The sequence below is a fragment of the Rhinoraja longicauda genome, unplaced genomic scaffold (genome assembly GCF_053455715.1).
Source record: "Rhinoraja longicauda isolate Sanriku21f unplaced genomic scaffold, sRhiLon1.1 Scf000189, whole genome shotgun sequence".
Taxonomy (NCBI): Eukaryota; Metazoa; Chordata; class Chondrichthyes; order Rajiformes; family Arhynchobatidae; genus Rhinoraja; species Rhinoraja longicauda.
In genome coordinates, this window is record NW_027601407.1 from 74,045 (window position 1) to 96,489 (window position 22,445).

The 22,445-nt window shown below is 41.5% G+C and overlaps 2 protein-coding genes across 2 annotated transcripts in view; one reads left to right on the forward strand and one right to left on the reverse strand.

The window, feature by feature from the left end:
- Nucleotides 1-4,144: 4,144 nt before the first annotated feature.
- LOC144590438 (26S proteasome non-ATPase regulatory subunit 5-like) lies at nt 4,145-20,910 on the reverse strand. Its single transcript, XM_078395052.1, has 10 exons — nt 20,723-20,910; nt 18,662-18,806; nt 17,304-17,417; nt 16,873-17,001; nt 15,628-15,737; nt 14,344-14,486; nt 12,997-13,188; nt 11,708-11,817; nt 6,759-6,899; nt 4,145-5,353 (listed from the first exon to the last, which is right to left on the reverse strand). The coding sequence occupies exons 1-10, from the start codon at nt 20,893-20,895 to the stop codon at nt 5,096-5,098; spliced, it is 1,515 nt and encodes a 504-aa protein (XP_078251178.1). The 5' UTR covers nt 20,896-20,910; the 3' UTR covers nt 4,145-5,095.
- A 92-nt stretch (nt 20,911-21,002) lies between these two features.
- LOC144590439 (coiled-coil domain-containing protein 180-like) overlaps nt 21,003-22,445 on the forward strand; it is a 71,430-nt gene continuing 69,987 nt past the window's right edge. Inside the window, exon 1 of the mRNA XM_078395053.1 lies at nt 21,003-21,090. The gene's annotated coding sequence lies outside the window, so the exon portion shown is untranslated. The remainder of the gene's footprint in view (nt 21,091-22,445) is intronic.

The following is a 22,445-nucleotide window of genomic DNA, read 5'->3' on the forward strand; positions in this document are numbered from 1 at the left end:
GGGGATCTTATAGAAACTTACAAAATTCTTAAGGGGTTGGACAGGCTAGATGCAGGAAGATTGTTCCCGATGTTGGGGAAGTCCAGAACAAGGGGTCACAGTTTAAGGATAAGGGGGAAGTCTTTTAGGACTGAGATGAGAAAGTTTTTTTTCACACAGAGAGTGGTGAATCTGTGGAATTCTCTGCCACAGAAGGTAGTTGAGGCCAGTTCATTGGCTATATTTAAGAGGGAGTTAGATGTGGCCCTTGTGGCTAAAGGGATCAGGGGGTATGGAGAGAAGGCAGGTACGGGACACTGAGTTGGATGATCAGCCATGATCATATTGAATGGCGGTGCAGGCTCGAAGGGCCGAATGGCCCACTCCTGCACCTATTTTCTATGTTTCTATGTTTAAAGTTATGAGACACTGCTGGTGCTGAACAACATAAATTGGTTTCAATCATTCAGTGCATATGCTGTATCCAAGTCTCCTCTCACTTTGGTTGTTAATTCCACCAAGATAACGCCTTTTGTACCTTGAGCACAAAAAAAGACTGCTGGAGGAACTCCGTGGCGTGGGTTAGGTATGGGGTCAGCCTGGCCCAATGTGCAGCTACTGCAGGCTGCATGCGATCTGCTCGCTCGCCCGGCTGCTGGCGGTGCCTCTGCCAACATCGCCGTAACAAACCCCAAATGCACCATCCGTCACCTCCAGCAGCCACGCCGCTACATCCTTGCACCAAGGTCATCATGTCCTACTTCCCAAACCAATCATGGAACTTTAGGGTGAGTCCGAGCGTCCCCGATGAGGTGGGCAGTAGTTCAGGGAGCAGTGCTGAACTGCTACCTACCTCCCTCTTCGGAAACCCTCGGACTATCTTTAATCGGACTTTACAGGCCTTACCTTGCACTTTTTCAGTCAGAGAGTTGTGAATCTGTGGAATTCTCTGCCTCAGAGGGAAGTGGAGGCCAATTCTCTGAATGCATTCAAGAGAGAGCTAGATAGAGCTCTTAAGGATAGCGGAGTCAGGGGGTATGGGGAGAAGGCAGGAACAGGGTACTGATTGAGAATGATCAGCCATGATCACATTGAATGGTGGTGCTGGCTCGAAGGGCCGAATGGCCTCATCCTGCACCTATTGTCTATAAACGTTATTCCCTTATCAGGTATCTGTACGCTGTGAATGGTTCGATTGTAATCATGTATTGCCTTCCCGCTGGTTGGTTAGCACGCAACAAAAGCTTTTCATTGTACCTCGGTACACGTGACAATAAGCTAAACTAACCTAAAAGCACCATCCGTCATCTCCAGCAGCCACCCCTCTGCATCTGAGCACCGAGGTTGTCATGTCCCCCCCCCCCCCCCCAGCCAATCACACAACTTTAGGGTACTTTCAGGTGAGTTTGCAGACCTGATGAGTGTTTCCAGCGATTTTTGTTTTTACCTCAGATTTCCAGGATCTGTAGTATTGTTTTGATTTCTACAACATTTAAAGTTTGATAAATTTCACATGGAAAAATATGTATTTGTAACAGTTAGGATTAGAGTTACAGATTTCTGTCAGGATTGCGATACACGGTCTATCTCTTGCATTGGACATATTCTGTTAAGACTGTGCTTGCCACGTTTTCCAGGTTACACGGAAACAATTTGGGTGACAAAGGCATTAGCATTTTGATGCACGGACTCATTGACCTCTTTTTGGCCGAGAATGCAGAGGAAACCAAGACTGGTAGTGGAGAAGGGGAGCGTTCCGATCTCCAGAGAAAGAGGCTGCAACTAACTGAACTTGACATTGGTTCAAACCAACTCACCAATCAAGGTCTGAAATGCGTGGCTTCGTTTCTCAGCATGAACCCACCCCTGGAATATTTGGGACTGTCCCAGAACGATGGTGTGGATTTGACTGGATGGAGGGAATTGTTTGACATTTTGAAGGATTGTAGGCACATTTCCCATCTCCTCCTCGATGAAAATGTCCTTTGCAACGAAGGGGCAAAATACTTGGCACAAGTGCTCCGTGTTAATAGACGTCTATGTAAATTAGACCTGGACGGGAATGGAATAGGGGATGAAGGGGGTCGAGCTCTGTGTGATGCCTTGTCTTCCAATCCTGACCGGTCACTCATGCATCTGAGTCTTGCTGGAAATGAGCTCAGCAGTGGAGTGAAGAGAGAACTGGACGCATTAATTACTCTTAGAAATTAACCAGGGGTAGACTACACCATGGAGACACAAGGAACTGCAGGTGTTGGAATCTTGATCAATAAATAAACTCAGCAGCTCAGGCAGGCAGTATCTGTGGAGAGATTAGACAGGCGTCGTTTCAGGCCAGGACACTTCCTCAGACTGATTGTAGCACGGTTCCAACGCAAAATGTTTATTCATTCCCTGACTGTCTGAAGAAGGGTCCGGAACCGAAATGTCACCGATACACATTCTCCAGAGATGTTGCCTGACCTGCTGTTACTCCCAGCATTTTGTGTTCCTTGATTCTGCTACCCTGGGTAAAACAAACATTCACCATATCTAATACCCTAATGGTCTTGAACACCTCTGTAACATCACCACTCAAGCCCCTGCGCTCCCAGGAATGAAGTCCTAGCATGCCTAACCTCTCCCACGAGCTGATGTCCTCGAGTCCTGGCAACATCCTCGTAAATCTTCTTTGCATACTTTCCAGCTACATGGCATCTTCCTAGAGCAGGGAGTCGGAAAATGAACACTATGTTCTAATGCGAAGCTCAACGGAAAGTAGCAAGTAGTCAGTATAATGACTCCAAATGCAGCCTTTCCAATCTTCAACTCCCAGTTCATTTTATAACCAAGGGAGCAACAGTAATACACTTGGCCAAAAGTCATAACACTCTTGAACCACTCCGACTAAAGCAGCTGAAAGGGCAAATGTGAAAAATTGGCCAGCATCTCATGGAATACTGCCCAAGTGCACATCTTTGAGAGATTAAAGCAAAAACAACAGTGATCCCATGGAAAATAGTTCCTCCTCGTGACTCATAGTTGAGTAGAAGTCATCAGGAAGCAGCTTTGGAGGACTTTAGTTAGACCGCATTTGGAGGTTTTTTGTGGATTTCTGGTCACTCCAATACAGAAAGGATGTAGAGGCTTTGGAAAGGGAGCAGAGGTTTATCAGAATGATGCCTGAATTAGAAGGTATCAGCTACAAAGCGAGGTTGGACAGACTTGGATTGGTTTCTCTGGAATGCTGGAGGTTGTGCAGTGACCTGTTAGGAGTATGATTTAGATTTTTTAAAAAAAATTTAGAGATACTTCAGCCCACCAGGTCCGCGCCGCCCAGTGCTCTCCCCACATTAACACTATCCTACACACACTAAGGACAATTTTTTTTAACATTTGCCCGGCCAATTAACCTACATACCTGTATGTCTTTGGAATGTGGAAGGAAACCAAAGATCTCGGAGAAAACCCACGCAGGTCACGGGGAGAACGTACAAACTCCGTACAGACGGCGCCCGTAGTCGGGATCGAACCTGAGTCTCCGGCGCTGCATTCGCTGTAAGGCAGCAACTCTACCGCTGCGACACCGTGCCGCCTCATATGTAAAATTATGAGAGGCATAAATAATGTAGAACCTATTTCCCACAATGAAAATATCAAATACTGGTGGGCATAGCTTTAAGTTGGAGAGGCAACGTTTAAAGATGATGTGCAGGGCAAGTATATTTTTGAAACACAGAGGGTGGTGGGTGCCTGGCACTGCACTGCCAGGAATGGTGGTGGAGGCACTTAGAATCGTCACATTTAAAAGGCTTTCGGGTAGGCAAATGGATATGCAGGGAATGGAGGGATATGAATTATGTGCAGGCAGATAAGTCTGTCTTGGCACCATGTGCAGCACGGACATTGTGGGCCAAACGGCCTGATCCTGTGCTGTACTGTTTTATGTTCTGTGGCCATTTAATGCAAAGTGAAAAGCAATGTCTCCCAACGCACAAGACCAGCAGCCATGGCAACGCTAATAGATTGTTAATGAATTTGAAGCAGAGTTCATGGTTCCTGAATACAATTAACATGCAAATCCCTGCTCATCAAAGAATGACAGCCTGTGGCTCGAGGAAGCTTTCCGAGTAACATTCTCTTCAACAGAAGTCAGTTTCTGTCTCTCAAAAACAAGTACTCAATTAACTGACAACTTTATTTGTACTCTTCAGTCAGTGAGATCTTCATTTACAGATACGGTGTACACATTAATACAAATTACAACTCACTTTACCATAAATCTAGCGATGTGGCTTTGACCCAGCACACATACAAAGTGTACAGTTTCCGAAGAGGGTACCCGACCTAAAACGTCGTCTGTCTACTCCCTCCCCTGATGCCGAGTTCGTCCAGCTCCGTTTTGCTCAAAATTCCAGCATCTGCAGTTTCTTGTGTCTCCATACATCAAAGTGGGTTCATTGAAAACAATATAATTTCTAAAAACTGCACATTAAATCTCTCTTCCAGATACACATTTTTGTAAATAATGCATTATTTTCTCCCCTTCCTATTGGAGGTATTGAGACAACATATGCTGGCAATTGCAGACACAATAACACCATATTGAAGATATTTGATCAGATACATTGTCAGGAACAGTTTAGAAGGATATGGAACAAATAATGGTTAATTTTAATCAATCACAGGATGTGGGCAAGGCCACATTATGCACCATCACAAAACACTTTGGTGGTAGTGATGAGCTAAATCATTGAACCAGTGATAAATGCCTCCATGATATGTTGATCCATGTGTGATAAAGGTGATTAGATAGGGAATTCCAGGGTACAGCTTAAGATACTTAAAATCTTGCATTGGCATCAAAGTGAAAGAAGTCCAGATTTCACTTTATCGATTGCAAAAGTTCATTTTTAATAAATATAAAGCTGGAAACACAAGTCAGGTGGACACTATGATAAAATATAGAACTCTGGCCCAATATTCCAAAATGACAGACGCTGCGGATTTTATTCATGGTTTGCTTGAAGGAATGGAAAAGATGTTTAAAGAGATGGGAAATTCCCCTTACATGTCCCTTACAAAGAATTTAACAATTAATTTCAAGAAATATTCTTCAATGAGCAGGATAAGGAGGCTACTCTCCACCTTCCACGGCCACTGTTGCCACTGCCTTCACAAAGTAAGGGCCTTCCTGCAGGTACATTCGGAGCTGCAGATAATGTTGGTTTCCAAAGATCTCAGCTATTGTCTTGGTATTTATAAGGGTCTTTACCAGTTCGAATTTGGCATCCTTTGAGCTTTTGTCGGCTTCAGTCGTCCTGTCAACAATGTATTCCACAAACCCAGGTGTACTGATCATCAGTCTCTGACCCCAGGGCTGGCTAGCAATTGCCTGCATTTAGGAAAGAGATAGGAGCAGAGTCAATGAGAGAAAGATGTCAACCACAGTAACAAAAATAACCCTGCCAATTCAATAAAACACAAATAGGAATTAGACTTACTGTAATCAATCAAGTGCCATTGAGTTAGAAGGGATTAAACTAAGATAGTTACACTCCAAGTAATGTGAGACAGATGATAATTTACAGCTCAGCACATTGAGTAATTAAAGTGACAGATTCCAAGTTACTATTAGCCCAAGTAAATTAGCAACTTGACAGTGGAAACCAGATAATGAGTTATTTAAATTACACTGCAATGGAAAAGCAACTGCAGCAGATGCTACATGTCGGAAATAAGGGAAAATCTTAAATTCTCAGCCGGTCAGTTGGTACGGAAACAGAATGCAATGTTCCAGGTCAATGGTTCTCTGCAAAATTGATTATTGAAGCTCACAACATTAACCTTCGCTTCCTCTCACACTGCCTGACTCAGGAATTTCCAGCATTTTCTGTTTTGATTACGCTATAAAGTTTTGACAATCTTTACCTCAGTCTACAATTTATGCAATTCTGATACACAAGTCTGATTTTAGGTTACATCAAGGAAAGAGCAAATTTAAGGCAAAAACTGGAAGTACGGAAAATGGTAGAACTCAGCAGATGAGGCAGCATCTGTGGTAAGAAAAAAAAATATTAACATTGAGTCTGCAATGATTTTTTCCTTTCCACAGATGCAGCCTGACCCTCTTAAGTTTTTCCAGAATTTTCTGTTTGGGACTCAGATTTTCAGCATCTGCAGTTTTCTTTGTTTGAATCTTCCGAAGAAAAACTGGTGTGTGGTAATATAATAGTATGGAAAAACAAGCTTCCTCCCTAAAAAAACATTTTTACAAATTCTTCCACACAACATACATATCTTTAACCAAAGTGGCAACGCCATTTATTGAATGTATTTCTTTTTTTCTACTTAAATGTTTCTACTTAGATTTAAGGCAATTCTCAAGTGCCATTCTACTTGTTCCTGATTTGTGTTCCCTTTATTCCTTTAAATGGAGACATGGTAAAAACAAACCAGCAACAGAATGTTTATAAATCTATTTAAAAATATCTATTTAAAAATGGATTATCCATGAGGTTACTCAATGCTACAAATCAATACCTGCACGATGTTGCGCTTCAAGTCAGGACAGGATGTCTATCTATATAAGCAGCTACGATCAGTGTACTAGGCTTAAGTTTAGGCTTATTATGGTCATGTGTATGGAGGTACGGTGAAAAGGTGTGTTTTGCATGCTATCCAATCAGGTCAGATAATACTATACATGAGTGCAATCACGCCAAACTCAACTTTAGTAGGTAGTGCGAGGAGAAAGATGGAGAGGGCAGATTATAGTCATGCTAACGTTAGAGACTCACGGTGAAGACTTTTAGTGCTCCAATGTGGATTTCTGGGAAGGGTTGTGAACTCAGCCTGCGGAATGTTTCCATCGGGTGGCTGTGCAGGAAGTGGAACCAGGATTCGGTCATTCCTAAAAGATCTTCGGTGTGCTGATCGGTCTGTGAAGCGGATGGAAAAGTAAAACAGCAATGGCCTAAGAAAGCGGCGCAGACGAATAGACAAACCACAAAAATGTAGGAATATACCCAATGATTTTCTAAAAACTCATCTCAGAGATAGTGAAATACAAGTACAGTGAAACTACAGAAGAAAAATCACTACAATGTGTAAAAAAACACCTTGCAAATGTCTTCAGGATTTATGTTTCAGCACAAATAAAATACTGCAATGTTCAACAAATCAATTCCCTTTTCAAAAAAAAAAGATAAAACATCTCAGTCAATTGTTGTGCATTTGAAGTAATAATCCATGCCACACAACCATAATCAGTTTACATAATACACTATGTTTAGTTAACCTTCTCTCTTGTATGTTTTTCTGTCCCAATTTCAGATTACTTTTAGTTAAACTAGAATTTTTAAACATTTTTAAGTTTTAAATATATAATAACTAATTCTCTTTCTCACCACTCATACAAGTAGGTGTAAGTAACATTTACAAATTTAATTGTTTAAACATTCAAGTGACAGTGATCTAAAGATTAATGGTCATCTTGACATTCTTTATGCACACTCTAAGAATCTCACAAAAATCATGCTACTCGCCTACTTTTAACAAAGGACACAATAATAATGCAGCTTTACATTTCGATCAATTATATCTTCTTGTAGAAATTTCAGACAACGTGAATTCACCACACTTTCTACTTTAAACTCATTTTTTAAATGTCAGGTCTACTGGAATGAAGTATGAGAGCAGATATGCACTATTCCCATTACAACTTGCTGTTCACAACGCATCCATGCCGACTAAGATGCCCCATCTAAGTGAGTCCCATTTGCCTGCATTTGGCTCACACCCCTCTAAACCTTTCCTGTCCATGTACCTGTCCCAGTGTCTTTTAAATGTTGTTATTTTACCTGCCTTGAATGGGAAAGCTACTTTCTCCAGTTGGTTTGGTACTCTGACCAATATCTAGTCTTTGCAGAAATTAATGCACAAAAATTGATGGAAATTAGCACGGTCATGGAGTAATGCAGCACAGAAACAGACCCATAAGGACATATAGTTAGATTGAGGTTCGAGTTCCTTCTTCAGAAGCAGGGTCTGAAGTAGGTACTCAACCCGAAACATCATCTATCTGTTCTCCAGAGATGCTGCCTGACCTGCTGAGTTACTCCAGCACTTTGTGTCCTTATGTATTAACCAACATCTGTGATTGTTTTGTTTCTTTGGAAACAGTAGACCTCCCAACATTTGATTTTACAAATTCAGAATTTTGATGTCCAAAATTCAGAATTTTACATCAAAATTTAGAATTTTACATCAAAATTCATAATAGACAATAGACAATAGGTGCAGGAGTAGGCCATTCAGCCCTTCGAGCCAGCACCGCCATTCAATGCGATCATGGCTGATCACTCTCAATCAGTACCCCGTTCCTGCCTTCTCCCCATACCCCCTCACTCCGCTATCCTTAAGAGCTCTATCCAACTCTCTCTTGAAAGCATCCAACGAACTGGCCTCCACTGCCTTCTGAGGCAGAGAATTCCACACCTTCACCACCCTCTGACTGAAAAAGTTCTTCCTCATCTCCGTTCTAAATGGCCTACCCCTTATTCTTAAACTGTGGCCCCTTGTTCTGGACTCCCCCAACATTGGGAACATGTTATCTGCCTCTAATGTGTCCAATCCCCTAATTATCTTATATGTTTCAATAAGATCCCCCCTCATCCTTCTAAATTCCAGTGTATACAAGCCCAATCGCTCCAGCCTTTCAACATATGACAGTCCCGCCATTCCGGGAATTAACCTAGTGAACCTACGCTGCACGCCCTCCATAGCAAGAATATCCTTCCTCAAATTTGGAGACCAAAACTGCACACAGTACTCCAGGTGCGGTCTCACCAGGGCCCGGTACAACTGTAGAAGGACCTCTTTGCTCCTATACTCAACTCCTCTTGTTACGAAGGCCAACATTCCATTGGCTTTCTTCACTGCCTGCTGTACCTGCATGCTTCCTTTCATTGACTGATGCACTAGGACACCCAGATCTCGTTGAACTCCCCCTCCTCCTAACTTGACACCATTCAGATAATAATCTGCCTTTCTATTCTTACTTCCAAAGTGAATAACCTCACACTTATCTACATTAAACTGCATCTGCCATGTATCCGCCCACTCACACAACCTGTCCAAGTCACCCTGCAGCCTTATTGCATCTTCCTCACAATTCACACTACCCCCCAACTTAGTATCATCTGCAAATTTGCTAATGGTACTTTTAATCCCTTCGTCTAAGTCATTAATGTATATCGTAAATAGCTGGGGTCCCAGCACCGAACCTTGCGGTACCCCACTGGTCACTGCCTGCCATTCCGAAAGGGACCCGTTTATCCCCACTCTTTGCTTTCTGTCTGTCAACCAATTTTCTATCCATGTCAGTACCCTACCCCCAATACCATGTGCCCTAATTTTGCCCACTAATCTCCTATGTGGGACCTTGTCGAAGGCTTTCTGAAAGTCGAGGTACACCACATCCACTGACTCTCCCCTGTCAATTTTCCTAGTTACATCCTCAAAAAATTCCAGTAGATTTGTCAAGCATGATTTCCCCTTCGTAAATCCATGCTGACTCGGAATGATCCCGTTACTGCTATCCAAATGCTCAGCAATTTCGTCTTTTATAATTGACTCCAGCATCTTCCCCACCACTGATGTCAGACTAACTGGTCTATAATTACCCGTTTTCTCTCTCCCTCCTTTCTTAAAAAGTGGGATAACATTTGCTATCCTCCAATCCACAGGAACTGATCCTGAATCTATAGAACATTGAAAAATGATCTCCAATGCTTCCACTATTTCTAGAGCCACCTCCTTAAGTACTCTGGGATGCAGACCATCAGGCCCTGGGGATTTATCAGCCTTCAGTCCCATCAGTCTACCCAAAACCATTTCCTGCCTAATGTGGATTTCCTTCAGTTCCTCCATCACCCTAGGTTCTCTGGCCCCTAGAATATTTGGGAGATTGTGTGTATCTTCCTCAGTGAAAGCAGATCCAAAGTAACGGTTTAACTCGTCTGCCATTTCTTTGTTCCCCATAATAAATTCCCCTGCTTCTGTCTTCAAGGGACCCACATTTGCCTTGACTATTTTTTTCCTCTTCACGTACCTAAAAAAACTTTTGCTATCCTCCTTTATATTATTGGCTAGTTTACCCTCGTACCTCATCTTTTCTCCCCGTATTGCCTTTTTAGTTAACTTTTGTTGCTCTTTAAAAGAGTCCCAATCCTCTGTCTTCCCACTCTTCTTTGCTATGTTATACTTCCTCTCCTTAATTTTTATGCTGTCCCTGACTTCCCTTGTCAGCCACAGGTGTCTCTTACTCCCCTTAGAGTCTTTCCACCTCTTTGGAATAAATTGATCCTGCAACCTCTGCATTATTCCCAGGAATACCTGCCATTGCTGTTCTACCGTCTTCCCTGCTAGGGCCTCCTTCCAATCAATTTTGGCCAGCTCCCGCCTCATGCCTCTGGCACGTAATACAACTTTCAAGCAAAAAAAGTATGCACGCCAAATGCCCATACGCGTTGCGCTACATTCATGTGTGAAAAACGACTATTATTTCCAACAGTCTGTAGTTCTTGGACTACATGTACAATGTCAGGCCTATCATGAATATATTCTGCTATTTATAGAAAGGTTATTGAACAGAAATACTTTTTACAACACAATGGAAAAATTGTTTTGTTTTGTCTATTTTGCTTTTTCCTTACACAAAATGTACGACTAAGTTATGAAGAAAGAGATTCATTTAAAAATGCACATACCTAATTTCATTGAAGACATACTTGCTCCAGTGGTCTTCAACAGCAAATCACAACAGTCCATGTCCCCCCCCACTCCTCCCCACTACTCTCCCCCCCACTCCCGACTCCCCCCCTACTCCCCTCCACTCCCCTCCACCCTTTCCCCCCCGACTCCCGCCCTCCCCACCACTCCCGACTCCCGCCCCCCCACTCCCCTTTCCCCCACTCCCGCCCACCCCTCCCCACCTTTCCCCCCACCTCCACTCATTCTCCCCCACCCCCCTGCCACCCCCCCTCCCTTCCTCCAACCCCCTCCCCCCCCACCCCAATGTACTGGTTAGCGCGAACCCGGTGGGCCGAAAGGGCTGTTTCCACACTATATTTCTAAACTAAACTCATTGCCAAAGTTTAAATATAGAAGCTTGCTTTCCGCCCCACCTTCTTTCACTCACATTCAGCAACATGGGCGGCATGGTGGCGTAGCGGTAGAGCTACTGCTTTACAGTGCCTGAGACCCAGGTTCGATCCAGACTATGGGTGCTTGTCTGTACGGAGTTAGTATGTTCTCCCCGTGACTTGTGTGGGTTTTCTCCGAAATGTTCAGTTTCCTCCCACACACCAAAGGCATACAGGTTGGTAGGTTATTTGGCTTGGTATAAATGTAAAATTGTCCCTCGTGTGTGCAGGGTAGTGTTACTGTGCGGTTATCGCTGGTTGGTGTGGACTCGGTGGGCCGAAGGGCCTGTTTCCGCGCTGTATGTCTGAACTAAACGAAACACATTGTGTGGGAAAGAACTGCAGATGCTGGTTTAAATCGAAGGTGGACACAAAATGCTGGAGTAACTCAGCGGGACATGTAGCATCTCTGGAGAAAGAAGGAATGAGCAACGTTTCGGGTCGAGACCCTTCAATCAGTCTGAAGAACTCCAGAGATGCTGCCTGAGTTACTCCAGCATTTTGTGTCTACCTTAAACTAAACACATTTTCTGGGTACTCACCGGCAACGAATGGAGAGAAGCAATAGTTTCAAGGCAACGAATGCGTAGATCTGTGGTAGCGTTACACGAAATTAAACCCAGCCTTCTCAAAACATCTTGGAATGCAGTACCTTGTACAATGGAACAACTGAACTTTAATTCCACATTCAAGGAAAAAATGGAGATATTGCAATACATAAGACAGACTGAAGTTGCAATTTAAATACTTGTAATATCTTTTTCTGCACAGTGTGAAGAATATATGCCACCAACAAGTTCCCATGAATTTTGCAGTGAAATTAGAAGCATCAAGCCCAAGATGAACAAATAGCCACTTATGCTGCTGATAAGTGCACTGGAAGTTAATGAGATACCGTGAGGCCCACCTATCCAACATGAAAACCAATATGAAATATGAAAGCTAATATGCCTTGAACACTGAAGGCAAATGTGTTAAATAATCACAGCAGAGATACAAGGAACTGCAGATGCTGAAGCCTTGAGTAGAACAAAGTCCCAGAGTAAGTCAGTGGGCCAGGCAGCATCTCTGCAGGGAAGGGACAGAGTTCACCTCTCTTTTCCAGTTTTTTCTCCCCTATTACAATCAGTTTGAAGAAGGGTCTCCACCCAAAACATCACCCATCCACCCCCCCAGAGATACTGCCTGACCCACTGAGTTACTCCTGTACTTTGTGTTTTAAATAAGCTCATAAGTTTTAATTTCCAATCTCCCAATCACTAACAACTTGAAACTCTCCAAGATCTTTGAGCTCCTTGATTTTGCCATTCCTTTGCAAAGCCATTGTTCATGGATTCTATTGGCATAAGAAACTCCGGATGCACAAGGAGCATGCCATGGGCTGCATGCATGGAGTAACTCAGTGGGGCAGGCAACATCTCTGGAGAGAAGGAATGGGTGACATTTCGGGTCGAGACCTTTCTTCAGACTGATCAGTCTGAAGAAGAGTCTCGACCCAAAACGTCACCCATTCCTTCTCTCCAGCCATGCTGTCTGTCCTGCTGAGTTACTCCAGCATTTTGTGTCTATCTTCAGTTTAAACCAGCATCCACAGTTCCTTTCTACACAAATGCATTTAATTAGCAGCTTGTTTACACAATACTAAATGTGCAATTCTGTTTGGGAGAACAATTGGGTAAAGTAGTTTTTCAATATCCAACGCGTCAGCATCATAGCAGTGAATTGAACGTGGGATATGAGAAATAACTAATCCTGCATTTATGAAAGAGGAAAAAATTGCCATGTTAACTATTTTTCATTCAATGTCGATTAAAGTAATAACACTGTCTACCTGTTTTATTTAGAACTTGTTTTCCTTCAATACATGATCCAAGAATTCCAATGGTATCTAAGCCAACTCCAATCATGGTCTGCTCGTGTCCTTCAATCATCTCAAACACCTTTTCGATAAAGGCAGGATAACATTCACAGATCTGTTGAGGACTGTCAACCATTGCTAAGTTTCCAAAAAACTTCACCAGATCTACATAAGGAGGCAATAAATACAAGTTTGAAGACATTAGTGCATGAAATTCTAAAAACATTAACATGTTTAGTGCTCAAATAGCAGCCATATTTCCGTTATCGGATTATTCATTGCTTTTGAAGGGAGAAGTCAAGTGCAGCCTCAATATCCAACAAAATAATTTCTCTTGCACCATCTTTCTTCGTTACTGAAGGCCCTGGCCCATGACCCGTAGACAACTACATGAGATGGTTCAAACAAGTGATTACTCGGGTGCGATCCTAAACATCAACAAGCTCATTTGAAGATAAATTTGAACCATTCCCCATTTTTCAACAATGATCACTAAACAGCAAGCAGCAAAGGAAGGCAGGGTCACCATTCTCTACTTAATCATTAGATTCTGCTGGGAAAACCCTTTAACTCGGAACCATCAAATTTTCAAAGACATGAAGAACTTCAGATGCTGGGATCTTGTCGAGAATATATTGCAGGAGGAACTCAATAGGCCAGATATCACCTCTAGGAGAATATGAATAGATGACTTTTCATGTTGGAACCCTTCTTCAGACTTTAAATACATCACTGATTCAGAGTGATATTTGTAGTGGTTAAGGTTTGAGATTTTTTTTATACATTGATTAAAATTAAAGGTATAGATCCATAACTAGAAATTAACTCACTACTAAACTCATTTGAACAGTGCTATTAATGTGCCTCCCAAAACTGCCAAGGAGCATAATCAGGTAAAGGAATGATGCTGGGCTAAAATGAAATGTTAATTTTAGAGAGAGATAAAAAGTTTGACCGAAGGAGATTTTTAGTGGACCATAATATCTTTAGGGAGAGGCAGAGGAGCTACACTGCATTGCCATTATATACAGACATTAAAGATATCCCTTCTGCTCTAAATTTATTGTGAAAAATGTCAGTTAAAAATATGTATTTCACAGATGAACTATAAATTTGAAGCAGGTATCAATAGCTAAAAGATATAGCTTCGCGCAAGGGAATGAACAATTGGCCAGAACCAGAGGAAAACAAGTCTATCCTTAGCTAGAGCAATTGAATAGTAAGTAGGACAATTTAGATTGTCATGAGGAAAAGCTTGCTTCCCCATTCTTATCAGTGGTTTGACATAACAGTAAATTACAAAGAAATATTCTTACTTACTTGGTACGTAAAAGCTGGAGAAGGGATCGGAATTTGCACCAATAATCATGTTTGAGATTCTATCGATGATGCCTTGCTGAGCCAGGTACAGTCGTCCATGCTGACTTTGAGTAAGAGTGGTGAGCATCTCGACAGCAGTGGCTCTAAAATTGAATGAAAATACCTGGAACTCATTTCATCAATCATAGCAGAATTATACATATCATCCTAATGATGTGAAATTTTAATCCCATTTATCAAAAGAAGATTCAATCGCAAGCCACAAAAGGTATGAGGAAAAAAATAACCGTCCGGTCAAAGGGATGGTATTCAAAGGATCGCTTGATGGCAGCAAAGGTGGGAACATAGAGGATTGGGGAGTTTCAAACGTTGGGACCAAGGCAGCTGAAAGCTCAGCACCTAATGAAGTATTACAAAATTATGAGCTAAAAAAAAAATCAAAATGGGAAGACAATTTAATTTTTTTTTCAAAATATAGGCATCTTAGTACTAGCTGAACATTGCAATACAACTCCAAGACCCAGAAATTAAACTGCATCAAGGAGATATCCTTGTAATTTCAGGCCCGATTGCAGACAATTTGCAAATATTCCAAGCAGTAAGCTTGGATGGCAACAGACAAACCTTCACATAATGTCCATTTTTCTCTTCCACTTGTAAACCAACTCTACACAGTTAGGTGGATAATTTAGTTCTCATAATGATCTATCAATGTTCAATAATACTCTGCAAGGAAACAAAGCTCAACTGTAGCTGAACATGTGTGTTGCCCCAGCCATTTCAGCATGGCTACTGTTTAGTTTAAATTTAGTTTAAAATACAGCATGGAACAGGTCCTTCAACCCACCAAGTCAGTGACCATTTGATCATCCGTTTACACCAGTTATCCCACTTTCTCATCCATTCCCTCCACAATAGGATCAAATTACAGAGGCCAATTAACCTACACACCTGCAGGTCTTTGGGATGTGGGAGGAAACTGGAGCATCCAGAGCAAACCTACGTAGTCACAGGGAGAACATGCAAAATTCACACAACACCCAAGATCACAATCAAACCCAGGTCTCTGGCATTGAGAGGCAGCAGTTCTTCCAGCTATGCCTGCCTACTGCTTTTACCCACTTCCTGCTACGGCGCATCCCGGTCAAAATTTGAAAGTGAACCAAGACAACCAGAGATAAAAATTCATGGTTATATTCAGCAAACAGACACCTCCTGAATTTGCTATTTATCAACCGAGCAAAGCAACAGAGCAAGAGTTCTGACGGGGAGAAGCCTTCTCACCTGATGAGAACGTCGTTCCCTGCAAGTTCACCAAGCAGTCGAGTTATAAAACTACCGTTAACACAATACTCCAGCGAAGCAGGCGACATAACCGCGATCCCCAGCACTAACTGCAAGACAATAACGTAATCAAGCTTAATGCTCCTGTCAGATTGATGCATGATAGTCACGTTATTTTACATTAACAAATTGATTTTATTAATTTCATTTCTGAAAGCAACACATCAGGAACAAAATGAGCATGGTCAGCTGGCTTACTGGATGATGATCACGCTGCCTTTCTTGAAATAATATAAAATAATTACCACTTAAAGAAATCAAAATACTGTAGATGGTTTGCTCGATCTGGCCATTCCCTTAAACTACCACTGACAACTGCAAGCACAGGGACAAAGGGAATCGCAGAAGAAAAATGAAAACCGATTCCACCCAGAGTATAAGAAACGTCATAACCAAACTGAATACCTGGGTTGTCCCTTCCATTTAACATGACTACTGTTTAGGTTCAGTTTAAAGATACAGCGTAGAAACAGTAGCAATCATAGACCAAGATAACAAACTTATACTCAGTGGGGTGACCAAAGAGGCACAGAAAAAACTTCTGTCACAAACAAAGTTGACAATCAAAAAAGTGCTGATGGTGCAATGGGATACAAAGTCATGTGTGATTTCTTCTCAAGGGCCATCAGCATCTACTTTAGTTTGAATATGAAAGAGAGAAAGTTTACAAAAGTAATCTTTTTTATCTCCTCTAATCTCTACTGAGACGATAAAATACTGCAAAAGTGATTTTCTGACACGGTTCTTAAATTTTAATTCTTTCCATTATTTTTATGGTTCATTTTGAACACTATTCCAGCTTTACCTTCTTTACTATTTACAACTTTACAAAGAAAAGTCCATCCTTACTCTTTCCGAACAGTGCAACCAACATTCAAGGAAAATGTAAATCCATCGAGAAGTCAAAACAAACAAATTATTCAAGAGAATCAGAGTTGTTTACATCTACTTAATGGCTAAAATGAGATCCCAATGTGCGGCCCACTCTTCACCAGGGAGTGCGGAAAACTCTAAATGCTGAATGAACTGAGAAAAATACCTGAAGAACATGCATTTTTAATTAATTAAATATAACCATAGCAAATTAAAGTTTATGAAATAAACACATTCAAGACTCTTGATTTGATTCCTGAATTTCATTTAGAAGGAAATTTTTCGTGGTCAACTTTAACAAAAGTACTGTACCTCATAGACTCTGTATCGTACCACATCATTGATGCCCATGACATCTTTTAAATCCTGTAATGTACTGGTTGTAAATAGTGCATCAAGTCCCGCCTTATTCTGGGCAATTCTCAAAAGGGATTTGATTGCCTGTAAATTTAATAAAAGAAACATCAATAATTATCTTATGACTGTTTGTGCTTTGGTTGAAGTAAATATCAACGGTGGCAAGAAAGACTATCCACATGAAGCAAAATAGATTTATATGGTTGCGCATTATAAGTCCCATTTTAGTAGGTGTCATATCAACAGCATTAAATATATGATCTGAAATTTAAAAATGCATCTCATCACACTTAATCAGGGAAGTATACTACTGCATGGTATGATGGAAATGTTAGACCTCACAGCTCTGAGGATGTTAGCAGTTATTTCACTGAAGGTAATCTTACCTCATTTGCAACAGAAATTCTCTCGCCACCAATACAATGGATCATCTCCTTAAACAACTCAGGAGAACCATGAACCAACACAACCGCATCTATGTTCTCAGCAATCCGTCCAATCTGGAAAATTTTACATTTAATGTGAGAGTCCAAAACAGAGGTATCATCAGCTTCACACTTCAATTTCACCTCATCCCAACATATTAAATGCTCTCTTGTTTTTGAAATGTTATTTAAACCACATAATAGTTGGACATAAGACTATTGCCTCATATGTTTTAAACCAATATATTGCCTCATATGTTTTAAACCAGGCTGGGGATAGGCATTAGCCAAGCCAACTGCAAGGGATCGGGGTTACAATACACAAGATAGATATTAACATGTTTAGTTTCGATTTCAATACAATCATTGGAGAAAGTGCAAAAATATTCAGAAAGATAGCTCAGTCCAAAGCATACAATAGACACTCAGTAACTTGGTGTATGAAGGAACTGCGGAGGCTGGTTTGAACCGGAGATAGACAAAAAAGCTGGAGTAACTCAGTGAGACAGGCAGCATTTCTGGAAAGAAGGAATGGGTGACGTTTTGGGGCTGAAGGGTCTCGACCCGAAACATCACCCATTCCTTCACTCCAGAGATGCTGCCTGACCCGCTGAGTTACTCCAGCTTTTTGTATCTATAATCAGTAACTTGAGGTCACTACTTTCAGATCTCTGGACTCCTTCAATATCATTGATCATCCCTGACTTATATTATTCCATCATTGGAAGTGAAGAAGGGTCTCGACCCGAAACGTCACCCATTCCTTCTCACCTGAGATGCTGCCTGACCTGCTGAGTTATTCCAGCATTTTGTAAACAAATACCATCATTGGAGGAGGCAATTTTAGTTGTTTTGGCTACAAGGTCTAGAATTAGTTCCCCAAATCTCTCCAGTTCTCTCTCCTCTTTTAAAGGGGTTTGTTAAACCCTACCCTGAAAGCTTTTGATCATTTGTTGTTACTTCTCTTGCAGCTGGGTGTCAAAATCCCTGATACATTTTTAAGAGGTTCGGAAAACTTTGCTACATTAAAGATGCGTTAAGAACGCGGACCTTGATGGTTAAAGACTTTACCCACTGGATTAGTTCTGCCAACTAGCAATAGCTCAATCTCTTTTTGCTTCAAATGTTAAAGAAACCAAGGTAACGTTCAAGACGTTGCCTAATCTTTTGACTGAGGTAATGCCAAGAACAAATTTTCAAATGCAACTGAAGACAGAGCAAAGCACATTTCTGAAGAAATACCCTTCTTACTTGTGTCAAATTTTCAAATGCAACTGAAGACAGAGCAAAGCACATTTCTGAAGAAATACCCATCTTACTTGTGTCAGTGCCAAGACTTTAACACGATCGTCAGAATGCTGCAGTCCCTTCTGCAGTTCCAGCTTGTAGGTTTGAGCCAGGTAGACTGGTTCCAAAGCCTGCAGAAGTCGCTCGAGAATGGCCACACATACATCAATTTGTTCCCTGAACAAAGAGGTACAATTGGATATAGACAAAATAGAATAGAATGGATATGGTGCACTTGAAGGTAGAAGAGATTTGTTTAATTTGGCATCACATTCAGCATAGACATCGTGGGCCAGAGGGCCTGTTCCTGTGCTGTAGTCTATCTTGATCGGAAAAACTGTTAAAAAAAAAAATCATCTCAAATCCACCCAACTAATTGGAACAACTCAGTGGGTCAGGCAACATCTGGGGACGGAATGGATGGGTGATGTTTCTTCAGACTGATCCATTTCCTCCACAAATAGTGCCTGATCCACTGAGTTCCTCCAAATGTTGTATTTTGCTCAAGATACAAGAATCTGCAGTTGTTTGTCAGCCAATTGTAGATTTTCCTGCTTATGTACATTGACAGGAGGCCACTTCTGAGTAAAGTTTTACTGTACATTTAGTATGCTGGGATGAAACATTAACCAGCACAAATGAAACCAAGTCAGGATTCTGCAGCAAGATCGCTGACAACAACCACTTCAGCAAAGGCCACTTGCACAAGGACGGAAAGAAGAGCAGGAAAACGGTGGGGACATAAGGAACTACAGATGCTGGTGTACAAAAAAAACAAAATGCTGGAATAACTCAGCAGGTCAGATAGCATCTCTGGAGAACATAGAAAGGCAATGTTTCAAGTCAGAACATCCTGCTTGATTGTCCCAATATAGGAAGGATGTGGAGGCTTTGGAAATGGTGCAGAGCAATGCCTGGGTTACAGGGTACTAGCTAGGGGTTGGACAGACTTGGATTGTTTTCCATGGAACACCAGAGGTTGAGGGGAGAGATGATACAGGTATACATCACAATGAGAGGCCGTTTTCCTCAGATGGAAATGTGAAATGAGGGCATACCTTTAAGGTAAGAGGGTCAAAGATTAAAGGAGATGTGCAAGTTTTTTCTAAAGCAAGGGTGGTGAATGCCTCGAACACGCTGCCAGGTTGGGGTTGGAGGCAGATAGGATTGTGGCATATAAGCACATAGATATGAAGGAAATGGAGGGATATGGATTGTGTGGGTATATAAGAATTGGTCTTGGCATCATGTTCATGTTCGGCAGATATTGTGGGCCAAAGGGCCTGTTCCTGTGTTGTACTGTGCTATGGGACCCTTCATCAGACTAAGGAACATTGTTTTGACAAAGGTGGGGCTCATTAATTTGAACAAAGTGACTGTTAATGATCTATCCTCAACAACTCATCCTATTGCAATCAATCACCATTCCCAGGACACCTGCACCCACACTCCTCCAAGAGAGAGAGTCAAGGGTGTTTTATTGTCATATGTCCCAGATAGAACAATGAAATCTTTACTTGCATCAGCACAACAGAATGTAAACATAGTACACTGTAAACAATATAATAAACGAGAAAAAGTTCAGTATATATATATATATTCAGTATATATATATATACTGAACTTTTTCTCGTTTATTATATTGTTTACAGTGTACTATGTTTACATTTTGTTGTGCTGATGCAAGTAAAGATTTCATTGTTCTATCTGGGACATATGACAATAAAACACCCTTGACTCTCTCTCTTGGAGTATATATATATATATATATATACATACTCACATACAATCACACACACACATATATATATACTATTAAATTGTGTGTCATGATTAAGTTGACATAGTTACTGAAAAGGGGAAATGGTTTGATAGGGAATTATTACCCTCTCAGAGGTACCCTAACCCTATATCCCTCCTGGGATAAATAAAGTGCTATCGTATCGTATATACACTGTATAATATATACACACACGATATATAATATATGTACAATACAATATGAGTAATACGATACAGTATTTATCCTATATATATTTTTTTTTTCTATATCAGCACACAAAAAAAAACAAACACTGCTTCTCGCAACTCGCCTGTCATCGCTCTCCAGCAAGTTGAACAACACCCCGAAGCGCAGGCCCGTCGCCACTTCCCTCAGCACGTTGAGAGGCGCCGCATCGACGGCAGCCTTCAGGCTGTGCAGCTCGACCAGCGGCTCGTCCAGCTCGGCGATCTCCCGCAGCAACTCGCTCACGGACGCCGCCATCTTGCCCCTGGCGATGACGCGGATCCTCAGGTCGCGGAGAATCTCGCGATCGTTGAGGCAAAGGCCCCTCCCCCGCCCCGCCCGGGGTCCGTTTGTGGTCCGTTGCCCCGGGCAACCGTGCAAACTCCAAACTGGTCTCTCAACCCTTCCAAACAAACTAGAAGAAGCTAAGTTTAGCTCGACATCTTCACAGAGGTAATGGTTGAGTAGTTATTCATCTTTAAAGATTTCTCATTAATTAATGTGTCACGATTAAGTTGACATAGTTATTGAAAATGGGAAATGGTTTGATAGGGAACTATTACCCTATCAAAGATACCCAATTTCCCTCCTGGGATAGATAAAGTTATATCATACTAGACAAAGTGGGCCCAAACCTCTCCTGCATTGGTGCAGCACCCTGTCTCCCCCCCCCCCCCACTCTCTCCTCAACCCCCCCCCCCCCTCTCTCCTCAACCCCCTCCCCTCTCTCCTCAACCCCCTCCCCCTTCTCCCCCCTTCCCTCCTTCCCTCCTCCCCCCCCTCCTTTTAAACTTTAAAATGTGAATAACTTTAAAAATATAACACCGATTTCAATAAAACTACTTGCATTATCACTAAAGTGACAATGGTGAGTAAGGTGACCGTATTTCCAGTGGTAAGGTAAAGAGCAGAACAAAGAGATATAAATGTAAAATAGTTACTGATAAATTCAAACTAAACTTATTTAATCAGGTCTTTGTTACAATCAGGGTTTGTATGGTTTAGGTTTATTATTATTATTATTTTTTTTTAATTTATTGTCATATTGTCACAGGTACTGTGAAAGTTTTGCATGCTATCCAATCATGCAAAATGATTGCAGCTACTGTTCACATGAAGTAGTTGAGATGACCAAGAGAAGCTTAATACAGGAGGGAGCAAAAAAATAGAAGACATAGGATTAGATGAAGATGTGTAGAACCTTTTGGTGGAGCCTAAGGGTTGGGCCAAATCGTCTGTTTCTAGCATAGCGAATCCATCCATTTATGAAGGATGGTGTCTTATGTTACAACCGGATCTAGATCAACTAGGAAACTGGGTGAAAGAATGACAGATGGAATTTAACTCAAGAGAAGTGTGAAATTATGCATGTTGGGAAGTTAAGTCAGGGAAGAACATGCACTGCGAATGACAGGGTTCTGGTGAGTGTTGTGGAGCAAAGAAATCTAGGAGAACAAGTACATAGTTCCCTGAGAATGGATGTGGAACAGAGTTTTTTAAACTAAGCTAACCAAAGAGCTACACTTTGTGTTCATTGCTTCCTGCCGGAAGGCTCTATTCAACAGCCAAAAGGCTGTAGCCTCCTTTTGCTCTGGCATTGTATTTCATTCTTCACATGTATAAATTATAATGTTTTATGTTTAATTGTCTACTGTATATCATGTTGTTACTTGTGAGCAAAACACCAAGGCAAATTCCTTGTATGTATACATATTCAATTCAATTCAATTCAATTCAATTCATTGAAAGCTGACCTCCTTGAGGCAAGAGTGAACTGCTGTGAATTGTCCAGTGGCTGGTGTGAATGT

What these genes read in the sequence shown, in the direction of transcription:
- LOC144590438 (XM_078395052.1), bottom strand. Translation starts at nt 20,895, where the DNA reads ATGGCGGCGTCCGTGAGCGAGTTGCTGCGGGAGATCGCCGAGCTGGAC. An exon ending in TACGATACAGAGTCTATGAG is followed by an intron (nt 15,738 to 16,872) that starts GTACAGTACTTT and finishes ATTGTCTTGCAG; the next exon opens with TTAGTGCTGGGGATCGCGGT. An exon ending in GGGAACGACGTTCTCATCAG is followed by an intron (nt 14,487 to 15,627) that starts GTGAGAAGGCTT and finishes ATTCAATTTTAG; the next exon opens with AGCCACTGCTGTCGAGATGC.